At 42.4% G+C, this 27,586-nt stretch overlaps 3 protein-coding genes across 9 annotated transcripts in view; 2 read left to right on the top strand and 1 right to left on the bottom strand.

Annotated features, from left to right (window-relative positions):
- On the top strand, positions 1-11,067 carry LOC121363031 (A-kinase anchor protein 17B-like). 7 transcript variants are annotated; one of them, XM_041485053.1, is made up of 5 exons: positions 37-56; positions 4,109-4,233; positions 6,008-6,244; positions 7,081-8,590; positions 9,108-11,067. In XM_041485053.1, exons 3-5 carry the CDS (start codon positions 6,155-6,157, stop codon positions 9,242-9,244), a joined length of 1,737 nt encoding a protein of 578 aa, XP_041340987.1. In that variant the 5' UTR covers positions 37-56; positions 4,109-4,233; positions 6,008-6,154; the 3' UTR covers positions 9,245-11,067. The 7 variants fall into 7 exon arrangements, 6 of the variants coding, with proteins under 6 accessions (XP_041340984.1, XP_041340987.1, XP_041340986.1 ...); XM_041485052.1 differs by lacking the exon at positions 4,109-4,233 and adding an exon at positions 591-674 and having other exon boundaries at positions 40-56; XR_005956618.1 differs by lacking the exons at positions 37-56; positions 4,109-4,233 and adding an exon at positions 293-674 and having other exon boundaries at positions 7,081-7,521; positions 8,426-8,590.
- A 1,979-nt stretch (positions 11,068-13,046) lies between these two features.
- Positions 13,047-18,594, bottom strand: PGRMC1 (progesterone receptor membrane component 1). The gene is made up of 3 exons (XM_041485056.1): positions 18,174-18,594; positions 16,228-16,383; positions 13,047-15,040 (listed from the first exon to the last, which is right to left on the bottom strand). The coding sequence occupies exons 1-3, from the start codon at positions 18,493-18,495 to the stop codon at positions 14,940-14,942; spliced, it is 579 nt and encodes a 192-aa protein (XP_041340990.1). The 5' UTR covers positions 18,496-18,594; the 3' UTR covers positions 13,047-14,939.
- Positions 18,595-23,210: 4,616 nt separating this feature from the next.
- The window catches only part of KIAA1210 (KIAA1210 ortholog), a 62,465-nt gene continuing 58,089 nt past the window's right edge, over positions 23,211-27,586 (top strand). Inside the window, exon 1 of the mRNA XM_041485073.1 lies at positions 23,211-23,411. Within this exon, the coding sequence (XP_041341007.1) occupies positions 23,398-23,411 (14 nt within the window). The 5' untranslated portion in view covers positions 23,211-23,397. The remainder of the gene's footprint in view (positions 23,412-27,586) is intronic.

The following is a 27,586-nucleotide window of genomic DNA, read 5'->3' as shown; positions in this document are numbered from 1 at the left end:
CCGCGCTCCGCCCCGGGTGGCGGCCGGAGGGCCGGCGGTGGCGCGGCGGCCGGAGGGTAAGAGCGGCCGGCCCTGGGGAGCGGGCGCTGCCGGCGGAGGGCGCTCCGGGGCTGGGTGGGGCGAGCCGGGCCGCGGTACTCGCACCGCCAGGGAAAGTTGTCGCGGCTGCCGGGGCGGCTCTGCTGGGGCTGCCCGGAGCCCGCAGGCCTGCCGGGACGGGCGGGTCGACCCTCCCTCTGCTCCGGCGCTGGGGGGGCGGCGGCGGGCTGGGCCGGAGGAGCCCGGNGGCTGCTGCGGCGCTGGGCAGCCCGAGCTGGGTCCGCACCTGCCCGGGGCTCGCAGCCGGGGCGGGGCAGCGGGGCCCCCGGGGCTCCCGCTGAAGCGAGCTGGGCCCTGCCCGCCGGGCTGCCCTCGGCCGGCGCTGCCGGAGCTCGGCGGACCGCGGCCTTCAGTGGCTCCATCCATTGGGCTGGGGGTTTGCTTTATCCTCAGCGTGGAGCACAGCGGTGCTGGGGGTGTTGGCTTTAAAACGCTCCTTTATTGCAATATTCGTGAGAGAAGCGGCACTTCTGATCATCGCTCCTTTTCAGTTAATTTTGCATAGAGCAGGCTGGATAAAGTCATTTGTTAAAAATCAGTTTAAAGCTCTTCTTTAAACTTCAAGTGATTTTCTGGTAAGTGCTTGTCATAGAATCACTGGGGTTGGAAAAGCCCTCTAAGATCGCAGAGTCTAACCAGTAACATTTAGCGTGTTTACTGCTAAACGATGTGCCCAAGTGCCATAGCCACAAACCATTTGTAGCTTCCAGAGAGGTGTTTCCAGCCTCTTCCAATGCCTGATCACCATTTCAGTGGAGAAGTTTTTCCTGATATCCAATCTAAACCTCCTCTGATGTAATGTGAGGCCATTTCCCCTCACATTACTTGAGAGAGGTGAGTGACCCCCACCTGGATCCAGCCTCCTTTCATGTGGTCGTAGAGAGCCATAAGGTCCCCCCAGCCTCTTTTTCTCCAGGCTAAACAACTCCAGCTTTTTTCCCCTGCATGATAAACTCTGCTACTGGGATCAATACATACAGTTGCCACATTGCATTAGCTTATAGTGCTCCTACATACTCACCTCTGCAGAATTAAAATATTTCCTCTGCCTTCAGCTTGCTTTCACCTCTGCTGGTGGGACTGCTCAGGGGCTACACTGTCCATGAGAGCATGAAAAGTAAGCTAGGAAAATATATTTTTTTCCTCTTTAAGATAACCCTTTATCCTGACCTGATTGATGATATGGTCTCTGAAATTGTTGTGATGGCCCAGGGCCTGGCATGAGTGAGCAGCTGGGAAACGGGATGGTAAGAGGTGTTTGAGCTAGCAGTACAGTGAGCAAATGTCAGGGGTGCCTTTGGAACAGTTATTCCCAGTACTTGCATGTTGCTCAGGTGGACTATGTAAGTGTTTCAGGTTAGATATTGCCAGGTTGTTAATTTTTCCCAGAAGTGTAAGTTTGTTTTAAAGTTTGAACTTAGGTGACACAATTTAGTGTGTTGTAAGATAAGGACAGTTCAGCCTTCATTTATTGTAGTAAATCCTAGTGCAAGGGCAGATGTGTTCCAAATGTTTTTACCATGGTAGAGTGGCCAAAAGGAAATAATAATTTGATAAAGGGGTTGAAAGTCAAATTCCTTGTGATTTGTCAGTTGCAGCAGTTAAGGTAATGGCTTATTGATATGTCAGGGTTAATTCCAAAAGGCCATGCTGCTGAGCAGCAATTCAGTGAATCAGCCAGTAAATAATTCTATGCCTTGTTCACAGTTATGTAGAGAGAAATAAATTTCTGATGCTTGAAGAGCTCCTGGCTATGAGCACAAGTGGGGAAGAGCAGGGGTAATGGTGTGCACTAGCAAACCACTGTAGCTTACTCAGCTCTGTGAAGAGAGTTTGGGGCTTTTAGGTGATTTATTGCAGTAGTAGGAAGATGGTTGCAGCTGTGATGGTGCAAGGATATGAGTGAAAGAAGATTTTCAAGGGCAGGATAATATATCAGTTGGTTTAACAGATGATGTACTTGCAAAACAGAACAAGATTTTGTGTACACCAGGTGGTCTGCAGGCTCAACAGTCATATCTCTGCAGGTTGTAACAACAGAGTCCTGGATGTTTTAACCTGCTGCACCACAAGTCTTAGTGGGGTGGCAGAAGTTTGGTTGGCACTAACTTGGTGGAAATCTTTTGGAAGCTCTTTATCTTAATGCACAGTGGGCAGAAAGGACTCTAGAGATTACTCAGTGCTTCAGTTTTGTAGAAAGTGCTTTGTGTATCTGCTTTGCTTATATGAGACACTGGAGGTGTCTGTGTACGTACACAGCTGTGTGCAGAGATTAATCCTGAGAGATTCAGCCTTGCCTGACAAACTTACAGTTAATTCTGAGTGCATCTGGCTGCAGTTCCCTAAGAGGAGTGATTCAGTGCTGCAGTCTGTGCTGTAGCTGCTGCTTCCAGCGATTCCTGGTTATTTTATGTTAATTGCACTAGCTTTTTGTCAGTACATACGTGTGGTTTTTTCTTCATCATTCTCAAAGAGTGTAGTCACTCTCTTTTGTCAAACAGTTATTGTGCTTGTCTTCCCTTGTACATTCCCATGTTAAAAGCAAACAGGCATTTTTCAAGTAATAACAATATAGTTTATAATCTGTGAAAACCATCTTACAGACTTTTTTGTTGTGTTTCTTCAGTGAAAGTTTTTATGTGGCACTCTTGCAGTTCTCTTTGTTTATGTATCTTTTTTCCTCCATTTGATTTTGTCTGTATTTATATTAAAATGGAGTCTATAAAATAAAGAAAAATACAGCATATGGACAGCATTAAAATACACTAAGCTTTACTTGTAACTAGGTGCTGAGCCTTTTTGGAAGAAACTGGCACAGATGGTGGATTGCCAACTTCTGTTTCTTTTTCCTTGAATTTAGGCCTGAAAAGTCCTTGATAACCAGTGGAAGCCTCTCTGTAAACTTTTTGTACAATTAACCATGTGAGTGGCAAAAAACCCCAGTGTGACTATTCTGTTTGTACTAGATGTAGGCATACTGATATATGGAGTTCAGGTATCTGAACTTAACTCCTTTAATCAAAACCCAGCCTTATACTGTTTTGATTTCCTGAAAATTTTCTCTGGTAAGCTAAAGGTTGTCAATGTATTCAGTGTAGTTGGCACTGAAAACGGGAGATGATCTCAGGAACTGAGAACACTCTGAAAGATACTTAGTTTCTTATTATTAAATGTAAAGTAGCTGTAGCAGCTGCTTGGTGGTTATTGACTAGAAAAGGGTACCTATTCTCTTCTCTGTACCTTTTTGTGTAAGTAAGTTGAGAGATGAATCCTCTGAAGTGTTATGCCTAGTGTGGCATTATAAAAGAAATTGTGCAACCTGTAAGCTTAATTTCAGCAGCCTATTGATTTACCTCCATAAGCACTTAGTAGGGAGTACCCTGTTTCATTTTTTTCTCCCAGCTGGTAATTTCTAAACTGTGACCCTGAAATATCCCTCTATGCTGGAAATAATGCTTCCTATTACTGTTTTTTTTTTTTTTTTTTTTTTTTTTTAGAGATATACTTGATGCAACTTACTTGAGTGTTTTCTTTTAATGTGCTTCCATCTGGGCATTTGAAGCTGATGAAACGCAGCGCACATCAACAGAATCCATCAATTTTTAAGCAAGCAAACAAGCATTTGATCCAAAATATGTTGCTCTAAGAGTCAGTGAACTCTAGTTTTGGCAGAACGGCATGACTCCTGCAACTAGGAATGCTGTGCTGAACATGCAGAACTTTGAGTCCCCAGAAGAGCCTACCAGGAACGGGTTTGCTCAAAGATATGATGGCACATTGTGAGCCCTGATGTCACAGCAGGAGGAGACGTGGGGTGTTTGAGCTTGATTGACAACCCAGAATGAACTTCAGAAGTTCTGCTATGTCAGGGTTGAGAGAGGCATTCTCAGGAGTGTAGTGGTATTTTGGTGTCACCTGGGGTCTCTCATTTGCTCAGCAGGCTGTCTGTGTTTGTATAAATACACAGCAAACTGGGCTGCTAAGTCTGATTCTGCTTCTTCTGTGGCAGGTGGCTTTTAAAACAAACCAGACATTTTTAGTAAAGGAGCCATAAGACAGAGAAGCCTGGAAAGATTAAAGCTGCAAGAACAGGAGCACATTTGAAAAAGGGGGAAAAAGAGAGGGAGTTGAAAGGTGAGAGTATATTTTTAGAGCATGTCCCATTTTCTTGAGAGTTGTTACACTTCCTCATACCAAGTAAAATACAGGAAGAGTGGCTGTGTAAAAATCCAGGCTTTGAGGATGCAAGAGTTGGAGAAATTGAAACAATACTATGTAGTTGTTAATTTATATATTGGAAAGAAAACCATAATAATAATTCTGCATGTAAGGCATCAGATGCAGGGGTCTGGATTATGAGAAAGGTTGGACTGGAGATCTGCCAAGGTTCCTTTCAGATTGGATTATTCTATGATTCTGTGGGCCTGATTCTGATTCAGTGAAATCAGAGAGCTGTTGCTCTCAAATTGTTCTGAGGATTGATTTGTTAAGGTTCTGCATGTGGGCTTTTTGTATTGCTCTATGCTGCAGCATCTTAAATCAATGTCCTTGTGCCCTGAAATAAAATTAATGTGATGTACATTTCTCAGCACCTCCCAGTTGACTAGAAAGTCCAAAGCCATGAAATTAATACTTTTCTGTCTTTACCCATTTTTAATGTTGATATCTTTAGTGCAGTGTTCTAAATTTTGCATATGAGTAATAGTAGTATATTGAAGTTTTAATTCTTTAGATAATGTGTTTGGATGGCATCCTAAACTGTCATTAGTAATCAATCATGTTATGCATCTTCTTGAAAAACCAGACACTTAGAATGCAGAGCACAGTGAATCTAATGCTAGGTCTCTATGTTTGCATTGCTAATCCTTCCTTATTCAAATACTTCTTAAAAAATTGTTTTTAAACACTCATTTTTGTGAACACAGTTCCTTGAATTTTCTGGAGGTTTTGGCAATGCGTCATGTTGATTATTTGGTAGAGCTACTTCCTACAGGGCAAAGTTTCCAAAAAATGGTGATAGCCTGTTGAGGTTTAACCCCAGCTGGTAATTAAGTCCTACAACAGCTGCTGAATCCTTCCCCCTCTCCCCAGTGGGATGGGAGGAGAATCGCAAAGGTAAAAGTGAGAAAACTGAGGGTTGAGATCAAGACAGTTTCATGGGTAAAGCAAAGGCAACGTACACAAGGAAAGCACACCAAGGAATTCATTCCTCCCTTCCTCAGGGCAGGCAGGTGCTCAGCATCCCCACAACAGCAGGGCTCCATCCCATATAAGTGACTTGGGAAGACAAACACCATCACTCCAAGTGCCCCCCTTCCTCCTCCTCCTCTAGCTTTATTGCTGAGCATGAGGCCATATGGTCTGGGATATTCTCTGGGTCAGCTGGGATCAGCTGTCCTGGCTGTGTCCCCTCCCAGTTCCTTGTTCATTGCCAGCCTCCTCACTGGTGGGGTGGGTGAGGAGCAGAAAAGGCCTTGGCTCTGGGTAAGCCTTGCTCAGTGATAACCCCTGAATTACTCTTCTAATACCTCTTAAACAGGACCCTCATGCTAATCTGTAGGGGAGATTTGTTAATTTAAGAATTAGATCCAAATGATTAGTCTCTAGTTGTGTCCTTGGGGACAAACAATCATGTGATGCTGTTGTCTTGGCAGTGCTTATAAAGAAAACCCAAGAGTACAGACTGTTCGAAGAGACAACTTTCTAATTGTGGGGATCAGTTGGGTGTGTGTAATGTATGTTTTTTTAAAACATGTTATTTAAGCAAAGGACATTCCCTGTTAGCCACATGTGATTCTTGATGACTGTTTGCTTATTATTAGCGCTTCAAAGACTTACATCCAATTCCCCAGGATGCAAAATATAAAACAAGTGTCATCTAAATTGTCCCATATTGATAATTACCTAGAAAAAGACGTGGTGATGAAAAGAAGTTCAAGAGAGAAAAAGGAAAGCTAAGCGCGAGAGGAGAGAAGAGAGGCAGATAGATGGAGATGAGGAACATCCCCCAAAGCAGCAGAAGGCACCGGCTGAAGAACAGCACTGGCCAGAGAATATGCCTGAATGGGAAGAAAGGAAATCCCTGCTAGCTCAGAGAAGAGTGGAGTCTGTCAGACTGCTTACAGTGCTGTTAAATCGTGTGAAAGTAAGACTATTTTAAAACGTATTTTAAACTTTTAAGGATATCTATTAGAGCTTGAATAATTCACTAGACATTTGATATCTTGATGCTATTCAGAAGACTGCTTTGGGGCTGACTGAACACTGAGAAGGCCTGAGGTCCATGTCTTGTGACAATCTGCTCTCAGTCTTGCCCTGAGAGCAAATATAGTGCATTTTCACCCAGAAACTTTGCCTTGGTGCTTTTTCAAGACCTTTTCTTAACTGAGTAAAAAATAGAGCTGGAAAGGCTGTTTTAGCTCTATTAGACTTGATCCAGTGTTGCAAGCAAGGAATTTTAGAGTGGGGACATAAGTGATGCTCTCTCTGCTTGTTTTGGTCTCAGGTCTACAAGTGACTGAACTGAATTGGCACAGATTATATCTGTTGGATTTCTAATAGCCTCTTATTTTTTCTTGGCCAGCACTCATTACCAGGCTTATTTAATTCAGATAATGTCTTGAGACAGTCAGCAAAGAAGTGATAAAAATTTGAGTGTTTTGCACACAGATTAATGTTTGCAAGTTTAATTTAGTGTTTTGGGCAAAAAAAGGTTTCAGATGAAAACAGGGGTTTTAATTTCTACTATGGCTTTGTCTCCACTATTTGCAAAGAAAAATTTGCTTGCAGTTTTTAATAAGTGTGTATTTTTATCAATCCTTAATGCAAAAGATTTGTAAAGGACTGTAATTTACTATGAGTTGAAGTCAGAGGCTACCCTTGGCATTCTGCGTGAATTTTAGGGCCCCATTACATCTGACATTGCCTTCTTAATTAGGAATGTGATATGTTAAATAAATTTCTATTTTCTTGGTTTCACAGTTGGCAAGTCAAAAAGTGGATCCCTCACTGGGTGAAAAGAAGGACAATTCATTTTCTGAAACAGCATTTAAAGACATACAGCAGGAGCTGATTAACTCCCTTTATCGTACGCACAAAGAGCTGAAACGTAAGGAGTTGAAGTGCCCATTAACCCAAACAGGTAGTGCTTTATGCTGTGAGGAAGGAGATGTGAGTAACTTCCATGCACCTGCTTTTCACATAGTCAGGACAATTTTAAATGATCCCTCTGCAGCCCCGAGCTCTGACGGAGTGCCTGGCAGAGATGTGTGCAACTCCTCCCGCAAAGGCCGCGCGCCTTTGCTGATCACGGTCACGCAGGACGGCAGGGTCATCGAACCTCTCCGTGGAAGGCACCAGCCAGCACTGGATGTAGTTCACACGCAGACAGTGTCTGAGGAAGATGATTGCAGAAAGCAAAAGGTTTATGAGACTGATGAATTCATCCATTATTTACTGAACTACTATCAGACACCACACTATGCACGTGTTTGCTTAGAGCCAAAAACCACTGTGAACAAGTCCCGGTGGAAGCGAGTGGTGTCTGATGATGGTAGTGGGTTTGACACCAGCTTGAGTAACAAACATGGTCAGCACTTCAGAGAACTGAGTCCTGTACAAAACCTCCACAAGAGAAATTGTAGTAGTGATAGTAATTATAGGCTGGTGATCACTCTTGGGGAACTTGAGTCAACAGACACAGTGTTAGAAAGCAAGGTCCATGGGGGCAAGCTTGTAAAAAAGCTTCAGGTGCAGAGGAGTGACTCACTCACTGTTGATAATGTACCACATGCTGGACTGAATCATTCTTTGGAGTGCACTACTGTTACTCATAATGAGGAATTCAAACAAGAAGATGGTAGAGATGAAGGCACTGTACCATATGGAACATGTAGATCTGCTTGCAGATTAAAGGATTTGTTGGAAGAGATCAGTGATTCTGAGTACTTTAGAGAGGCATGTGGCGGCTCAGTGAAGAGAGCAGAAAGAAGGTATGAAGAAATTTACAGCAGTTGTAATAAAGGGTGCTTGTCTGCAAGAGCTGGGGAAAGAGAATTACTGGTTTACCCTAAAAATGTAGTTCTGGAAGGCCAAGAGAAGGAAATCGGCCAATATAACTCCTGTTCTAATTCTGTCCATGAGGGCTTGGCAAGGCAGTGTGAACATAAACTTAAAAAGTCATGCAAGAGATCTAGTAGTAAATTAAGATATGAAGGAAAGAAAAGTGAGAGACAATCCAGGGAAAAGGAGAAAAATGCTCATAAAATGAAGAAAAAGCGAAAAAAGCTTTCTTCTAATCTTTTATCTGATGAATGTGGCTTTTCAGAAACGGACAGTTGCATGCAGCTGGAGTCGCTCAGAAAGATACAGAGAAAATGTAAGAAAATGTTGCACAAAAAAGTGAAATTCAAGACACATCACACCTCTGTGGCAGCACCAGATGTTACCTCTCATGGTGGCTCGCCCCTTCAGGAGACCCCCAAGAGGAGAGGTGAGAGAGGGGGACACCACACCTAAGGGGACTGAATTTGACAGGTCTGTGGCAGGTGAGGTTGCCAGAGTTCTTACAGTGATGAATGGTTTTTGGTTTTAAAAGGTATAAGCATGGCATTAAAAAAAACCCAGTGCAACTTTTCTGCAATGAAGGGTTTGTTCAGTTTAGCTCTGAAACACAGAGCTGCAGCTCAAGAGTAATATTTGTCTAATTAACTGAGTAGCACAGTATCTGTCCTGGGCATTAGCAGATAGTGGTTATTCTGGTGACAACATGCTTTAGACAACTAAAACATTGATAGACAGTTCAATGTGTGGCACAGCTGTGTAGGAAGTACTGTCTCAGGTGAATAAATTTTTACATAGCTAAAATAAATCTGATTTTCATACAGGATTGCTATTGGCTGTTCTTAGAGTCTTTTTTACAATTTACTGTGCTTCCAGTGGATACCCTTACCCTTTCCCACCCTGCCTGCCTGACAAACTCATTTCAAGTAACTTTTTCTTATCTACAGGAGATGAGAGGAAATTAATGTTGAGAAGAGAGATGGATGCAGATGTCAGAGGATGCCCTCTATTTCCTCTTGAGATAATTCAGACAAACCCCTTCTCAGATAATTTCTGTGGAGGAGAGCCCAGAAGAGGATGCTGAACAGCTACTGTATTATAGCTCTGAAGTTTTTATAAACAAGGGGGAGAAGAAATCCCTTTGATCATTAAAAGGTATATGAACTACTGGGTTGGTTTTCGATTTTTTTTTTCTTACATAATTCCTTTGGTTAGGATATCAAACTGGTGAAGTGAGACACAGAAGCAGAATTTGTGTTTGCCTTTTGGATAACTTTTGGACCAAAACTTTCCCCAGAGCCAGGACAAACTTTCATGGACTAGTGGCTAAAGAACTTGAAGGGACACAGACTGAGATCTTGGAGCATTACACTTTGATTGAATGCAGAGAATCATGTAAATTACAGTATTTACTAATAATGAGTCATTGGGAAAAAACCTAATTGTCAATCCTTGAACAAGCATATGAATTGCCTCCTCTATCAGATTGTTATATTGGTGGGACTGGAAGGTGTGGGGGACATTTATACTCAATTTTGAGAAGTAATAGATTTCCAAATGTGAAGGAAGTCCCATCTTCTGTAAAACCCACACTAGAAGAATCCTTGTTTTCTATTCACTATTCTACAGGTGTTTCTGAAAACTTGCTGACTTTCGGGAGGATTTCATTGAACTTATGCTCAGTGTAGTGCTTCCAGGAATCTGAATGGTTGTCTAAGCAAAGCTCTGGGTGTTAGATGATGAAAGGGCAGCGCATGTCAGCCTGCTGACAGTCCCCATGTAAATGCAGGTTTACAATTCACAAGAATTTGAAGGCACATATAGTGAGGTAGCTGTTTAGCATGAGTTTGCCTACAAATGCTTTCCAGAGGAATTGTGAAATGTTGTCAGAGTTGTGCTGCATGTAGGTAAAAATGGGAAAATGCAGTCTAGGAGCTTGATTTGTATCCATATTTATTCATCTGGCTATATCTAGAAGACAGCCACAATTGCTTTTGGACATAGTCCCTTAGCAAGGTACAGAGTTTGAAGTTCAATACACTGATTATTACAGCTTTCATTTTATTATGCTTTATTTATTACATGTCAGTAGACGAAGTTAATGTGAAAATGTTGCCTTCATTACATAGGATCTTGCCCATGTTTGTAACTTCTGCTCTAATAAATAGTAATAAAAAAGAATAATTGTAATTGTTTGTGGTAGATAGGTTCTCCCCCCCGCCCCCCCTTCAATACTGGTGATTCCTACAGGCTTCTAAGCCAGGTTTTATCAGTCTTTCTGTTCATATGTTCAGATGTTGAGTGCCTTTTCAGGGTCATGAATGACAAATGGTTGCTACTCAAAGTACTGTGAATCTGTTACTTTTATCTAAAAAATGTTATTTTCTTGACAGAAATATTTTCTGACTTTTGGAGAACGCTTATGCCCTCTTAAGTCTCCCCTTTAGTATTTTATACAGTTATAATGAAGAGGGACTATTGTATTTGTTGACTGTGTAAAATGTTTTCAGTTGCACTGATGTGACATACCAAGGGTGTTTTTTCTCTATGCAATATTTGCAGATTAAAGATAACAGAACTTCAGAACTTCCCCCCTGTCAATCTATACACAGTTTTATGTCCATGAGTACCCATTTCCCATGAGACAGGCCTTTTGGTGACAGGTGAGGAAGTATTTCTTTTTGTTAATCTGGGAGAGAAGGAACTAAAGATTTCCTTCAGTGTAAACTTCCAGTGTTTTATCAACATGCTGTCACAATAACTAATAACAAATAAATACTCCATTTCTGTAATTGCTTCAGGTCTTCACCTGTATTGACTGAAATTGATAGAGGATTTGCTTTGTCTCCCAATTCCTCATTCCCTCTAAAGCATTGTTAGTTAATAAAATATGCATGCACTTTAAAATGTGAGACATCATTGTAATCTTCATACCAGAAGAGAACTTCTGTGTTTCCTATTTGACATTATTTAGAACCTGATTTCAGGTGTACTTTTCAAGGAATCATAGAATGGTTTGGATTGCTCCAAGTTTGGACATTGTTCCAAGCAGTGTCCAACCTGGTCTTGAACACTTCCAGGGATGGGGCATCCAGTTTCTTCTGGCAACCTCTGCCCCAGCCTCACCACACTCACAGGGAAGAATTTCCTGTCAGCACATTTAATATGAGCCCCATCTTTTCATACACTGGCCTGCTTAATATGGTATTATTATCCTGAAGGCTAATCTTTAAAGATACATGTAACAGCTTGCTTTAAAACTTTTAAAATGCATGGCTTTGTAGATTGGATTTTAGTTGTTATAGATATAAATGTCACATCCCACGTATGGAAGTTAGAGAATGTTTTGGCAATTAAAACATTTATTTTATTAGATGAAAAGATGCATTAAAAGTAGCATTTATATAGTTCAGCAGTGGAAATGTGGAACATTTCTGGTATAATTTCACACCTTTCAGTTTGAACCTGCTGTTGTGCCCAGCTGCTGTTCAAGAGGCTGGGTGCTTTTTATGGAAACACTGTTTACTCTGACATGCATGAAGTCGGGCCCTGAGACTGCAGATCTTGCTATCAAGTCTAATTTTCTGTGCAGAACTAGTGAAAATGCTTCCTCATAGAGTTGGTATGAAGAGAAGTGGGCTGAACAATGCTTGGTTGCTGAAAATATGTGACCTGTGGGTTTATGTACCTTGTGCTGAATGCTGAAGTCAAAATCCTACAGGCTGGTTTTAAAGCAGAAGTACACAAGGCCCATTCTTAAACCAGTCCATCTGCTTGAAATACAATACAGCAATTATAATATAAAGCCCTTTGTTCTTAATCCAGGGATTCCAGGCAATGCATAGAAATACCTCACCTTTCATAAAACCCCTTACGTAACTTTCAACAGAAGCATTAAATACTGAACTTTTTTTTAACTGAAACAGTAGGAAGTAAGAGCTAATAAAGGTGATTACAGGCAGGTGAAGTCCAGGTAAAAGAATACCTGAATTTTACAAAGCAGTTAAAAAGTATGGTTGAAAATAAGACATGACTCAATTGTTTTGATTTGTCCTGGAGTAGATCTTTGTGACAGGTGTTGGACATGTCAGATCAGGGAGATTAGTGATATTCTCTGCCTTGAATTGGTCATCATGTCCTGCCTGGTTAATGTACAGCCTGATAAGGTGCCTGAAATGGCTCTTTTTGCATAGTCATTGCTGCCAGTCACTGCTGAAGGAAGGGTTCAAGTTGTAATGAACAGACTACAAAGGAAGCTAAAACCCATGCATTTTCTTCAGCACTTTGGAAGGAAGTAAAACCCATACCTGCTACTTTATGAGCAGCTTTTGTGACATGCTGCTTCTCCTTTCCCAAGAAATTCTCTGTTTTCCCTGAAAAAGTAACAGTCTTACCAAAGTGTCATACCTCCTCCCCAAGAAGTATTAACAATGAGCTTTGTCCTGTGTTACTGAATGAAAAAAAACCTGATGTTTTCTGCATCATTTTTATTGCTACTTTTCTTTGTGATGCATAGCGTTCTGATGTACAGATTAATCCTTAGAATAGTTTTCAGTTCCTCGGAAGATGTTACAGAGTAACTTTAGTCAGGTGATTGGATCCACTTAAGGGTAGGTTACAGCCTTCCAAAGCTCCAGCTTTTGCTCAGTATTAACGATTACTTGGGTTTTTTTCTGCAATAGAGCATGTTCTCTATTTAATATTCTGTTAAAATTTTACTAGCAAACTGCATTTACAAGCATTCCATTAGAACATATTTTACTAACTCTATGCATTGGATAATGTGACAGATCAGAGACTTCATAAAACTTGAACCAGTAGGGGAGTATTAAATATAATAATAAAATATAACATTTGGTTGCAGTAAATAAAAACAAACTCCACCATTATGCAAGAGTATTTTATTTTTTGCCTTAAACAAATAAAAGCACATTTCCAATTTGAGGTAAACCATTAGTAGTAGTTTGCAAAGAGTATAAATGTCTCTAAAAATAAAATAGCAACACAAAGGTCATGACAAGGTCTATGTGTGTCTCTAGACCTTTGTCAGGTAGTTCATACAGTACTACTTTACACAGCTCTGGCTCAAACAACCTCGCTCTTCATTGGAAGGCCCAGTGCAACCAAAAGAAAATCCCAGGACAGTGTTGGGACTGAGGGAGAGTCAGTTGTTCTCACCACAGATGGTCTCAGGCACTTTGATAGGTTGTGTCAACTTGTTTATGAAAGCTGCTGTTGTGCAACACACTCTACTTCTGAACACTTTTGCCTAGTTTACACCTTCCTACTCAGGACTCAGTTCATCATTTTGGTCACATTGCCAAATTGAAAAAACCAGACAGTCGAGTCAGAGAAATTAAACGGAGGGAACTACACCAGACAGGCACCCTGGATATTCTGCACTAGCAGAATCACCTGGACAGGAAACAAGTTCACAAGTGATGAGCAAATCATTAGTTATCTTGGAATTTTAAAGAAAGTTTTACAGAAGTATTTTGGATGATGAACATTTACGTTTTTCCTTGGTCATATCCATTTACCCAGACCTCTCTGGTAGGAGGCAGGTCACTTAGAAAAAACCTAGTAATTAAGCATAGAGTAAATAAGCCAAGAGAGCAAATAAGTAAAAATCAACTCAAAGGTCAGGTCCACAGGTATAGCACTGCTGTTTATGCATGAGATTGTGTCATTTCTTTTAATGGCAACATTCCAAACCAACAAAGGCCTCAATGCAGAAACAGCTTACGCTGTTTTACTTTGTAGAGGAAACTTATATACGTTATGTTGACCAGCAATGTTTTTCTGCCAGGTAAAGGTGCATGTACAAGAGCACTTGCTAATCATACCATACCAGTAACTTCTTGTTTTTTTAGGCCTAGGAATCAAGAGCAGCTGATCTTCCATGTTTAATATAATTCCATTAACATTCACAGGAGCGCTTTTTGCTAAGAAGAAAATCAAATGAACAATAGTCAAGTCACACTCCATGGTGTACCTTTAAGGATGCCTAGTTCCACTCATTGTCTAAACTTCTGTAACACTATGTGTGTTTTAAAGTGTTTCAACACTACATGTGCTTTAAAAGTGAACAGAGAATATTAGTCTGTGCAGAATTATGCATGTTGAATACATCAAGCATTCATCAGTCCTCATTAAATACTTAAAAGTGATTTAACCTCACAAAAATTCTTAATCTTTTTTAAAAGCAGTTAGTGTTTCATCTGTAAGTCACTAATGAAATGCCTTGAAAGCCAAATTATTTTACATAATAATGAATTACACTGCACAACAAATTAGTATGATGCTTTGTGGACAAACAAAATACAGTCCCTTTTCTAAAGGAATTACAACCCAGGTAAGATCTGCCAGATCCTGCAGAAGCTAACACAAAAGAAGAATTAGTGGTGTTTATGTTGCATATATGAAGTGAGTCATGTGCTTGTCTCCACAGTGACAGGCTGGTAATGAAAAACTTGATTTCCACCTACTTTGCACTAAATGGTGATAGCAGAAAAATAGTCCTTTATTGCCAAAATTGCAGTTTACTTGTGCACAGACATTTGTCATGCATACTTCTTATTATGTGGGTTTAAAGGAAGACATCATAGACCTTCAGAAGCTTCCCACTGAATTTGAAAAGGAAATCTTTGAAAAGAAACCGTTCACTGTACCTCTGGACCTTTTGTAAGCCTGGATGCTGCTGCACCTTGTGAAACAGAAGTGGAATGTTACAAATGATCCATTATGGTTCAAAAATAGATTGTTCCTCACTGCAGTATCTACTCTTTCTTTGCATCCTGGGCATCTTTTTCATCTTCATCAGAGTACACAGTGGGTTCCTCCCCCTCCTTCAGCAGCTTACCAACATGATGATACTTAACTGGGGAATAAAAAAGAAATCCAAGTAATTTTTCTGCCCTGAAGAGACACTTTTTTAAACTCCTCCAACTGTTTTCTGAATGAGCAGGACAACTACATTTCAATAAAACAGCTCTGAGCAACTTGTTCCAAACACTGGGGGAAAGGAGAAAAGCTAAAATCAACTTCTACCTGAACTACTATTACTGATGTCGTAAGAATCATGTGAAGTGAATGTAACTCTCATTTTATTGCCTAAACCAAAAGAGGAATAAATACAAACTGAGGGATTTACCCAGCCAAGGAAACAGAATCCTGGATTAGATTTTCTCTTGCCAATGTCAAAGCTGGTTCTTCAACCAAAGGCATTGTTAGACTATTCACATCTATTAAACATGCAGATATATGTGCACACATACACACAACTTGGAAGGGGTTTTATTTTTTGTAGTGTGTATTACAAATATTCAATAGGACAGAAGGGAGATAATTTCTCCCAAAGACAGAGATGGGTCTGTTATCCGATTATGTGATTAAGCCTCTGATTTATTTTATATCTCCTTTTGAGCATGTAAAAATGCCAAGACATGTAAGGACTGAGAGCTATGCTATGTTGCCTATCTGCCAACTTCAACAAAGCAAAAGAACCCTGATTTCAGGTATTTCAGACTAGCAATGTTGTTATAACAATTTAAAGCAACTACCTGCCATATTTCATAGGAACACAGTAATAAAAAGAGTGGACTTCACTGTCAGTCCTGATGCTCAACACTTGGAAAGGTAGATTTTAACACTAGCTCAAGTCATATATTTGATAGCATAGTTCTGGTTTCTGCAACAAGCTTGTTAGCATAATAAAACAGACATTCAGTGTGGCGTGATTAACAGTCTTAATTAAAACAGGAAGAGGGCCAAAATAGTAGGGGCACCTCAGGTCAGGACAGAGATTTCTAATGACATCATGTGGAGAAAACTCCATTGTAGCTGGTTATAGTAAATCTTTCAACACTAGATTTAAAAAGAAAACACATTTTATTTCCACTATACTAACTACTGGTGTATGCAATTTGCATCATATATACATACATATATATATATATATACACATATATATATGTATGAAGCTACCAGCTGGTTACAGCCTTTTAGCTATTGCTTCCCCTATTACCAGTTAACTACTTCTTTGTAAATAGGTTTAAAATTGCTTACAAGTGAACTGTGACTCCCAGTCCCTCAAGGTCTCTTGCTGTGTAGCGTTGAGATCAGAGAGGTCATCATAGGTATCCCTCAGTGCCTCCTTATCCAGGCAGAAAGTGGCAAGACCTCGGGATGCATCTCTTCCAGCAAAAATCCCATAGGGGCCCTCTTTAAAATAAAAAAGTAAGCAACATTATTGCAGAGGTAATGGAAGCTATGTTACCTTCATGGATCAGAGTCTACAAACTAAAAGAGATGATGAGTTTCTACCCTGAGCCATGTATCAGGTGGCTCAAGCTTCTGAAATGCTTCAAAGTTTTATTCTAATTGGTAATAAGAGAAAACAGAGGAAGAGGACAAGAAACAAAATAATGGAGAAAGATGCTGAGGTTTGCTGAAACATCAGGACAATGAACCACACAATGGTGCATGGCACATAAAAACAGGGTGAGGATAAGCATACAGACTGGGACACACATCCTTAGAATAAGGAACAGAGGAAGGATTTCTATGTCTGGGGTGAAATGAAAGTTTTTTAATGGATACTCCTGATTTGAGATGAAAGCATGGTTGGACATAAAATATAGTGGAGCTACTAGAAATTATCAAGTTGGAGGAAACATCTATTAAAACAAAATGCAAGATGAACTCAAATGACCAAAACATTAAACTCACAGCAGATAAGAGACATCAAGATAAACTCTTGCTAAACTTCATTAATGATAAACTTGCTTGCATGACAAGCCAAAAATTGAGATACTGCATGTTCAACTAGACATTCAAAGTTCTTCTAAAAGGAGCTTAAAGAAGTTAGATGTGAACTCTGGTTATTGTAGAGCACATGCCAACTTTCAGAGCATGCTTTTTCCTAAATGAATCAAAATAATCTTACTTTTCCATTAAAATGAAAATCAAACCAGCCAGACATTGTGATGAACCATTCAGCAATTACCAAATCAGATGCAACAGGCAGCTTTTACTGTCATCAAGGAAGGCAGCATCTAAAGCTTGGTCCTTATGTCAACTGGATTTTAAATTGCACAAATACAAAACTGCACATCTATTTCACTGTACCTATCATCCTGACTGCTGCAGAATGCAAAGTTACAGCCTGGCATCATTCAGTGACAGTCTCATCTATGTTTGCCCCAAAAGTAGTAACTGATAACACCTCCAAAAAGATGGTGTCTCCTGCATTTTTCTCCTTGTCTCTTAAGTAGGACCGGCAGCTCACTACTGCAGCTACCAGGCTGTCTGGACAGCTCAAGAGTGGCAATGCCAGGCAGATCCTGGTACAAATCAGCAAGCCCCAGTGAGCTGTCTGATAAAAATAAAACCCCATGGCCTCTGGAGGTGATAAAACTCTTTCACCAGGGTGCACACAGTCCCACCCCCTCATCACTGGCTGCTCTAAGAGCATAGGTTATTCAATCTTTGCACGTTTGAACTATGCTCCTGATAGAAAGCTGGTTTAATCTAAATTGCCAAGTATTTAGTATAAATATTACGCAATAGAGTGATACCCACTAAAAGTTGGGAATGGAATGTCAACACTGAGAGAATACTTCGCTTCTGCTGCCTGCCATCAGGCGAAGGCAACCCAGGCCGACAAAGCCGCCCAACCTCTTACAGTAGTGTAGCCTGCCATGGGAAAGCACCGGGAATAACGAAACAACATAAACTGGCAAAGCCGGAGTTTCTACAACTCCGGGGCCCGGCTGGAGCCCTGGCGGCAGCAGTCACGCTGCCCGCCGGCACGCAGCTCTGCCAGCGCCGCAGCAGCGGCAAGCACGCCGAGCCCTCCCAAACCCCCGCACCGGGGCCGGGATGGGCTCAGGCAGGAGCGCTGATCCCCGCCGAGGGAATCAGCCCCTGACTCCCGGCCAGCACCGGCCCTGACCCGCCCCGCGCTTCCCCGGGCACAGCGGGCCGGGCCCGCCTCGCAGCCGCCGCCTCACCGGGCCCGTAGAACTTCCTGGCGCGGGTCACGTCGAAGACTTTGCCGTTGACGGCCATGAGGATGCGCGGGTCGCTCACGCCGTCGAAGGGCCGCAGCTGCTCCAGCGTGAAGTCGCGGCGCTTCATCTTGGGCAGCGGCGGCGGGTCCGCCTCGCCCGCGGGTGCGGCGGGCCGCTCGCCCCGCAGGATCTGGTAGAGCAGGAAGAGGCAGAGGCCCAGCAGGCTCAGGTTGAGCGGGGAGCCCACGATCTCCATCAGCAGCCCGCCGCCCTCGCCCGCCGCCACCTCCTCGCCGGCCACCGCCGCCTCCTCGCGGGCCATGGCGCTGCACTGTGCGGCGGCTCGGCGGGCTCCGAGGGCGGCACGGAGCGCAGCCGGCCCGGGGCGGACCGAGGGGCGGCGGCAGGAAGGGAGGGGCGGGCGCTGGCGCGGCGGGGCTGAGGCGCGGGCGGGGCCGTGGTGCGGCATCGGCCGTGGCCGCGGCTCCCCGGCCGCCGGTCCCCAAGTCGGGTCAGGCCGGGCCGCTGCGGCTTCGCACGGTTCCACAGAAATTGCGGAGAAAATAACCTCGGGGTGGTGTTAGAGCCGTGTCGGCGCTGCCGCGATGGGCTGTGCGGACCACCCTGCTGGGTGGAGGATGGAGCCCGGCTCAGCTCCGCGGTGCCAGACACTGAGACGAGAGGCGGCGGGCAGAAACTGGTGCACGGGAAGTTCCACCTGAGCACGAGGAAGAGCTGTGCTGTGCCGTGTCTGCACAAGGGAACTGACTGTCCTGAGAGTTCGTGGGGTGTCTCTGGCTGGAGAGATTCGAGAGCCGTGTGGATGCAATCCTGTGCCTCCGGGCTGACCCTGCCTGAGCAGGAGTGGGCCCTTCCAACCCGACCCATTCTGTCATTCCCTACACTCGCTCCACCTGTGATTGTGCACACCTTTACTTTCTTTGCAAGGCAGTGACTTTTCCGAGTACTCTAGAAATGTCAAACTTAACATAGAAGAAAAGGGAAGAAATTACCAAACTTCTGGGTTTTTCTCGTTCAGGTATTACCTCCAGGCCCCACAAAACTACAGAAGCAGCAACCATGATGTACTAATATAGCATGAAAAATAAAGTTGTCCTTTCACTGAATTCTGTATTCATGTTTCTTCTCAGTGGAGGCTTTGGTGAATAAAAACTTAAGCTGAAGGAAGTACTAACTTGGATGTATCTACTTGGTATGGTGTTCATATGGTGGAGCAAATGGAGCCCCAAATACAGGAACAATACGACTGGTGGCATCTGCTCCTCCATATCAGGTGTGAGAAAGCACAAAGTCATGCTTTGGGTCTGAGTAGTCACCTCTGCAAATTGTGTCCTTCAAAAAGAACACAAACCAACACCCTGCCAGCGTATGGTCATTCTGCACAAGTCAGTACCTCAGGGTACACGTAGAGAAGAAATGCAGTGTACCGGCCTTGGTCACAGAATCATTAAGGTAGGAGAAGACCGCTGGGATCAGCAAGTCCAAGTGTTAACCTGATCTCACATTATAGCTTGGCAGATGGTTCACATCACTGCTTCAGGGGAAGCAGGCAGCTTTTACTGAACCTAGCCCTGGGACATGTAGTTACAGAAAACTGAAAGAAGTGCACTTCATTTACTTTCTAATTCTCAGTGTTAGGAACATTTTAAACTTTGTGGGTCAATGCAGATATGGATAAAGTTTTGCCTTTTGGGATACACGCAAGGATGTTAGAGACAAGCAAGATGTTTAGACACGTTGGCTCTCGGTGTTTGGTTCCACCTGCTGTCTCCTTTGGGAAGCTCCTTGTTTTATGGACCAGCACTTGAACTTAGATCTCTCCTGTCGTGGTATGCACTGACTTTTGCTTCCACCTGCTGTGTAATTTGATAAAACTCCTTGTTTCACTGATCTGACAGCTGAGATTTATACTTGTTAATAAAGTAGCTCTGCATTTTGACCCTATTTCAGATACTAGAGAAATCCTGAAACTTCAGAATTATTCAAACTGGGAGCTGTATTACCTAGTTAATTCTGCTCAGTGTAGACATGACGCTGTTACACTTCATTGTGTTGATATTACGTTGTATAGAAAGACATGTAGAAAAAAAGCAGAAATTTGGAGGGATATTTTACTTTTTTTTTTTTTCAACAGCGAGGAAAAACCCCAAGACTCCAAAACAACCCCAACCCTGAACCTGACCTTGAATCAGACACTAAGTCAGGGAAAAGAGGCTCTGTTTATGCCTAATGTCCAAGAGAAATGATTCAAGAACAGTTCATTCTTAGATTAAGAAGGGCCAAGAAACATTGCCAAGAATGATAGAATCTCAAGTTATTTGCCATGCGAGTGCTGGTACTGGAAGTTACAGTGGCCCAACATTTCTCTTATAAAAGCTCTTTATAAAAAAAAAATTCATATGCCTTAGAATGCATCTTAAGCAAAAAATAAGAACAGATGTTTAGAGATAAAAGGGTATGAATTAAATTATAATACATGGGTTGGAAATACCTAAATTCATGAACCATTTGTTATACATTTGCCTCTAGCAAGCCTACTTGGCAATTCCTTTAAACAGAACTGAGGTTTTAGTCAGAGAGGAGTTGGCCCCAGCTCTAGTCAAACACCACTGGCATTAGCTATGCTCCTACACAGGTTTCCCTCTCCATTCTGTAGGCAACAACAGCTTTCCCCTCGCAACTATTCTTCTTGCATCTCTGAGATGGGTTGATAGCCTCCAGCACAGTGTTCTAGTATAATGCTCTCTTCTTGTTAATTGAAGAAAACACTGGAACTCAGACAGCTTTCGTATCCTTGCAAGTCAGGGTAGTTCAAACAGTTTTAAAATACTCCTATTTGTATTTTTTAATAAGCAGCATAGATCTTTTTGCTGGACTTGCTTTTTTATTAGTTTTTATTTCCATCTCCATTGCATTTCTGTTTCTTTTTTCAGTTGTTCCTTCTGAGTTTCTAGCTATGCTCTCCATCCAGTAATGTGCAAGGAGAAAGGACTGTGGAACGTGAAGAAGACTATCAAGGCTGTATGCTGAAGGCTATCAAGATCCTGTCATTCCTGGAGATAAATGTGTAAACATCTGCAGCATAAAACAGCTCCAGATGGGACTTTTTACCAAATTTCCGAAAATGTGTCAGAGAGGCGTATTGGAAAGACAGACTGTTTATGCTGGGGAATTGCTTTCCTCAGAAATATCCTGTTGTAAACTTGCAGCTAAAATCTTTCCCTCACTAGCTTTGTCTTCCTCCCTTCCAAGACTATAGGTTTCAGTTCAATCATGTCAAACAGGACTGACAGTCACTGTGACAAGAAAGCTTACTTGATCAGTATGTGCAGCAACCACACTAGGAAGTTTTGGAGGTGAATTTTAACTACAGATGAAAATCCAAGTGTGAATTCTCAGTATTGGCTCCTTTTGTTTGAAAGGTAGCAGATGTCAAAACCAATCTGCACAAGCTGCAGATACTTCTGCAAGAGGCAAAGAAAAAAGAAAACACAAATCCACATGTGATTCTTGCAATGTGAGAGTCTTAGTATCCCTAGGAAGCACACTTATTAACACTGAAAGAGTAAATTACATCCCTGACTTCCTGAAAACAACAACTTGGATTTCCTTCCAGGTCTAATGAGCCAGAAGGATTTTATATATCAGAAGTAACTGGATGATGTGAAGGAAAATGCCCAGATCAGGTCAAAGCAGTAGCACTGTTAGAGGGGTTAGGAAATGTTATCTCAGCTCCATTAGTGTTGGTTATGGAAATGCTATTCATGGCATGTACACATGTTGTTCACAAGGACCTATTTTTATTTACACCGGAGACATTCACTTTCATTTTGGAACACATGACCTGTCTTCACTCGTGTCACTGCATCCCTGAGGAGGGTGTGTTACTCCTGTGCCAGTTCTGCAACAGAGCAGGTCAGTCTGCTTCAATGGGAATTGGTAACCAACATTAATAGATCCAAAGGTTAGAAGGTGGGAGTTATCAACTCTGCATTTTCTCAGGTGTAACCTTGCAGCATTTTAGTTGCAGAAATGCACAAGATGGATGGATTCTCACCTCAGTTTATTTAGCTGAGATTGGTTCAATCACTGAACTTGATTTGACACAAATGAAGACACTACAAATGTAGTGATCCAGTAGAATCCAGATTTCAACAGGCTAAGGAAGCACTTCATTGGTTTCCCAGCCTCATGCATTTCTAGTTATACAGTGGGAAAACCTTTCAGACCCTCAGTCATCCCACAGCCTGAACAATGGTACCTGAATCATGTTGCTGAGAGGACGCCTCTTGCTGTGCCCTGAGCCCTCCAGGTGATGTGCTGAGTGCTGGCTTAGGTCAAGCTGAATGTTTTCCTGAGACGTTGTGTCTCAGGAGCTGAGCCCCAAAAACTGTCACTGCCATCACATGGAGCTGAGTCAGGGAAGGTTTAGGTTAGATACCAGGACAAGGTTTTTCACCCAGAGAGTGGCTGGGCACTAGAACAGCTCTCCAAGGAAGTGGTTACAGGACCAAGCCTCTCTGAGCTCAGGGAGTGTTTGGACAATGCTCTCAGGCACATGATGTGATTCCTGGGGTATCTTGTGCAGGGCCAGGAGCTGGACCCGATGATCCTGATGGGTCCCTTCCAACTCAGCACATTCTGTGACTCTATGGTTACGCCATGGTTGTGCCTTCACAGCTGAGTTGTTACAGGTATCTCAGGCTGGAGTCTCTACGATTCCATGGACAGCAAACCAGTGGAAGCCTTGGAGGCAGCAGGGACTTCCCAGGCCACAAAGGCTTGAGAAAGAGCCAAAATTCCTTCAGTGTCCAAGTGTTTTGTGTAGGGCGCTCTCCCAGGCCACAGGCTCCGGGCGGAGGCAGCGTGGTGCCCAGCGGGCTGAGCCGCTCTCCGGCGGGGTTCGGCCCGCCCGGGGTGTGCGTGCGCTCCCGCGGAGCGCGGAGGTGGGGCCGGTGCCGTGCCCGGTGCGGTGCGAGGCGGCTCCTCGGGCGGGCGCTGCCCGGGCGGAGCCCCCGGCCGGCGGCGGCGCTGGGATAACGCCGGCGGCTGCTCCCGGCGGAGCTTTCCGTGGGACGCTCGTGGTTCCAGTGCTGTGTTCTCGGCTCCCTACGGCTGCGAACGCAAGGCTGGCGGGCTACATGGGCATCCTCATCCCGGACTTACAGACCTGCAGTCTTCCAGTGTCGGACCTCTACGTTTTATGCTCCAAATCAGGTTTTTAACCTATGTTAGGTAGCTGGTTGTTAATATGAGCTGGACTTTATTTTGTCTCTTAGGTCGTAGGTAGAATTGCTGGAATTGGTGGCTGTCTCCCAGGTGTGAGGTGTTAGCACTGGTGTGGGGCTCTGGGAGAATGCCTGTGATCTCAGAGCTTCTGTGCAGGAGTGACGTGAGAGAAGTAGCAGGGTTTTGTAAAGGGTCAGATCCATAAAGTGTTGTAGAATGAAAAGACATTGTGTCATTTCTTTCAGGATTATTTTGCTGATACACTTAATTGCTTGATCTCAGCAAACAGCTGTATGCAGGAATAAAGCCTTAGTCGAATAGCAACTTGGATGAATTTTCTATAACTACACTTGTACAAGTCAGAGTGCCTTATGTTAGGGCAAGTGCTTTCACGCAGGTGATGAGCTGCAGACAGGCTACGAGCACAAAGTATCTGAGAATGCCAGCAAACCACCTGCAGTCTTCTCCATTTTCTAGTTCAACTCCTCTTTTGAAAATGCCATTCAAAGTGATCCTTTCCCCTTTTCCCTCGTGCTGTCCTTACACCACATCCTGTGGAGAGCTGAGTGTGCTTCTCTGCCTAGAGCTACGTACTGAGCAGAGCTCGTCTGATGCACGTTTGGACGGGGTCTTACTCATTTCAGACCTAGTGCAGCAGACTGGAGAAATTAAGAGTTAGCTTAGTACACACACATTCAGATCCACTTGGGATTACAGGCACTGTGGATCTTTTACACTTCATGCTGTCTGTCTGGTATCTGACAGAAACTGAAAGCGGCTACAAGCAGTAACTTGAAATGTACTGTTTGAAACCTTCAAAACAGAAAAGCAAGCTTGGTGGCCTTATCTTTTATTAACAGCTTCATGAATGTGAGTTTTCTATTTCTTTTTCTCTCACACAATATAATAGATGATAATTAGGACTCCAATACCTTTGCAGGTCCATTGTAAGATAGGAAATGCAAATATATATTTATCTTGCTGCTGTACAACAAATACAATGAAAGCTTAATCCAGCATGGCATAAATTTTTGCACTGCTTGCTCAATTGGTTATTTATAGTTTGGACCTCTAGCTCTATAATACATGGACCAGTACATTGCTAATGCTTCAGGACAATTCCTGAAGAATATTGTACCAGAAAATTTATGTTGACTTAGGGAAATTGCTCATCTCTTTCCAAAGTATGTCAGTAGCTGACTTGTCATAAATAGATGACTTATCAAGATGAACACACTATATAAAAGCAGCTACACTTCTCCAGACTGAGCTCCTATCTAGTCACAAGGAAATGCAGCCCTATCACACAGGCAGTGTGAGGTTTGCAAGGATTCCACAACTGTCCAGTCCATTGTAGAACTTTGGTCCATGTCTGCAAAATTAAAACTCACTATAGTATAAGAAAGTGCAAAGCACGTCTTACCTTGGAGTTGACCTGACTTGACTCAAGTTTAGAATATATTTAGATATTTAGGGGATTTATTTATGTATATAAATGCTTTTTCTAATATGCAAACCCAAATTACTTGGATGTTATATGAACGAAAAAGAAATCCCTCCATTTTTTCAGATCACTGTGAGTTGGAAGGCTTTTCCACATAATCTGTTTGCTTATGATTCTGTCAAAGATTTGATGGAAGTTTTCAGAAAATGAAATGTCACAGATTCCTGTGACCACAGAGATGGAGACATGCTTAATGCAGATTTGATGATTCAAAACTCTTTGTCCTTTGGAATCCACAGTACAGGGTGTTTGACTGTATTCAGACTTTTGGAAGTAGATCCCCTTTTAGACTTCTTTTTGGTTTTTCTGGGAGCAATTAAGTGCAGACAACTATTAAAAGTTAAATTTTATCACTTAAGAAGTTTTCCTGGCACTGGTTTCTGTTTCAAAGTTAATATTTTTTCCACTTGTAATGGTTCTTAGTTTGCTGGTCAGGGAATTTACTTCAGACAAATGCACAGGTATGTTTTCGTTCTCCAGAAGATGATGTATGGCAGTCAGAGAAGAAACAAGAAGTTGTACTTGGTCCAAAGACTTGCTCAATACAGGCCCATTTATTTAAATTCTAAATACATTTATTTAGAGATCAGTAGGTACTTAGAATATTTCACAAGAAAGCAGTAGCTGCAAGTACAAATATTGGATCTTGCATAAGCATTAAGAAAAGGGCTAAGATGTTACTCAGTTTTGAACAGCTGTGACAATAGGTACTCAGGGAGCAATAATTTGTGTGTGTGTGAGTCTGATATATTTAATGCAAACAAACACATCTTTAGTTGTTCCTGCTTAATATCTGCTAAAATCCTCTGCAACTTTGACCAGAATGTTTCCTGTATCTGATACTGCTGAAGTGTGTTAGGCATTCATTCATAGGTATTTATGGATTTATATGAAGTTTATATATTTATATATAAATATATATATATATATGTAATATTTATATATTTATATATATAAATGAAAAGGAAGTACACATGGTATATATTAAACTGGGGAGCTGATTTTTTTTTTTCTGCTGAGGATTTTCAGTAATCCTTATGTTTGTGCTGTGGACAGTGTGCGTGGCGTGGTTGGTCCCAATATCTTTAGTTATGTAACATAAACATCAAGCTGGGCTGTAAGTCAAACAGGGGACAAAGCAGCGTGACTGCAGCCTCTGTGGCACATCAGTCTGCAAGCTGGCTGCTGTGATCTGAAGAGCTGAATTTAGTGGAAAGGCTGTCATTGATTGTAATCACTCTGGAAATGGCCCAAACTCAGGAATCAGTGGCTTGTTTTTATTGGAGTGGCACCAGCATCATGTTGAGTCATGTGTGCACAGGTACACAGACATTCTTTTAAAGTTTAAAAGGTGTGCCAATGCCACAAGCAGAGATGCCATTTGTATTTCATCATTTTCTTCCAAACGAATTCAAACACATTCCATGAGATTTCGGTACTTGACACCAGGTTTAGTGGAAAGGGCAGTTCTCATCGTTCCCTCAGATGAGTTTCTCTGCCAGTTCTTCTGTCTAAGTTCAATCTCTTGTGCAGTTTAAACATAACTAGGTTTCTCTCCATTTGGAGAGGTTTATCTCTGTACCTTCAGCTGACAGCTTCCGTGTGTAATGGGAAGGAGTACTACAGGTTAGAACTTGTAGCCACCTCTTTTGTCAAGCAGCAGACACTCACTGATGTTATTAACAAGGATTGTTTCAACTGCTGCTCATCCCTGACTCCTGCTGACTGTTGCAATTCTCCCCCAAATTCTTGTAAGATCTCATCAGGTCATAGCTCACACAGCCAAGTGATCATGCAAGGCTCTGAACTTATTCTGAGTAACCAAAACTGCAGCAAAACTGACAAAATACACACTCAGTCACAAGGCTTGAAAGCAGGATCTTTAATTATTCAGAAACTCAAAATGAAGAGCACCAAATATTATTTCCAATATACCCACTTGTTTAAGCTGTCTCATAGTTTAGCTGCCTCAGGAATGCTGAATTTGGGATGGTTGCACTATTCTAAGCTCTTAAAACTGCAGGAAGTAATGAGGATATTACTTCTTGAAACTGCTGCTTAAAAGCCTGTGGGGGGAAATGGAGCTTAGTGTGCACACTCATTTTGCTTCTAACTTTGACACCCTCTTTAGGGCTAACCTCAGCAAAATGGCATGCCAAGGAATCACACAGCCCATCCTGTCATTTCACTGCCATTCTTTTCATCTGCTGTTCCACTCGTTTTTCTTTCTGCTGAACATGCATTTCTTTGAATTAAGTGATATTTGCCCATAAAAAAGGCTGCCATCATTCATAGGACTCTGCTAAATATTATTGGTACAGTTTGCAGCAAATCACATTATATTGCCTTGTGGTCAAATGTGTCCTTTCTTTTCTCCCAGTTAATGCTTCATGAGACCATTTTTGTATACCACTAGGTTAAGTGGGAAGGGTATGTGACAGCACACAGAGGGTTAATGCTGCTGGATTTGGCTGGTACTTTGCCAGCCTTTGCTCTTTTGAATGCCAAGACATTTTTTGGTGACTTTTCTTTTCTTTTTAAAAGATGTGTAGCTTAGTAGAGTTGAGCTGCAGCCCTTACCAGGCAATATCGGGACATTTGTGGCAATATGGGGACATTTGTGTCTCCCAAACTGAGCTTTTCTCCCAGTTGTGTCACT

Source organism: Pyrgilauda ruficollis, unplaced genomic scaffold, assembly GCF_017590135.1.
Source record: "Pyrgilauda ruficollis isolate IOZ18807 unplaced genomic scaffold, ASM1759013v1 scaffold7, whole genome shotgun sequence".
In the NCBI taxonomy this organism is placed as follows: Eukaryota; Metazoa; Chordata; class Aves; order Passeriformes; family Passeridae; genus Pyrgilauda; species Pyrgilauda ruficollis.
The sequence above is the reverse complement of the archived record's forward strand: the minus strand, read 5'-3'. Positions and strand labels throughout refer to the sequence as shown.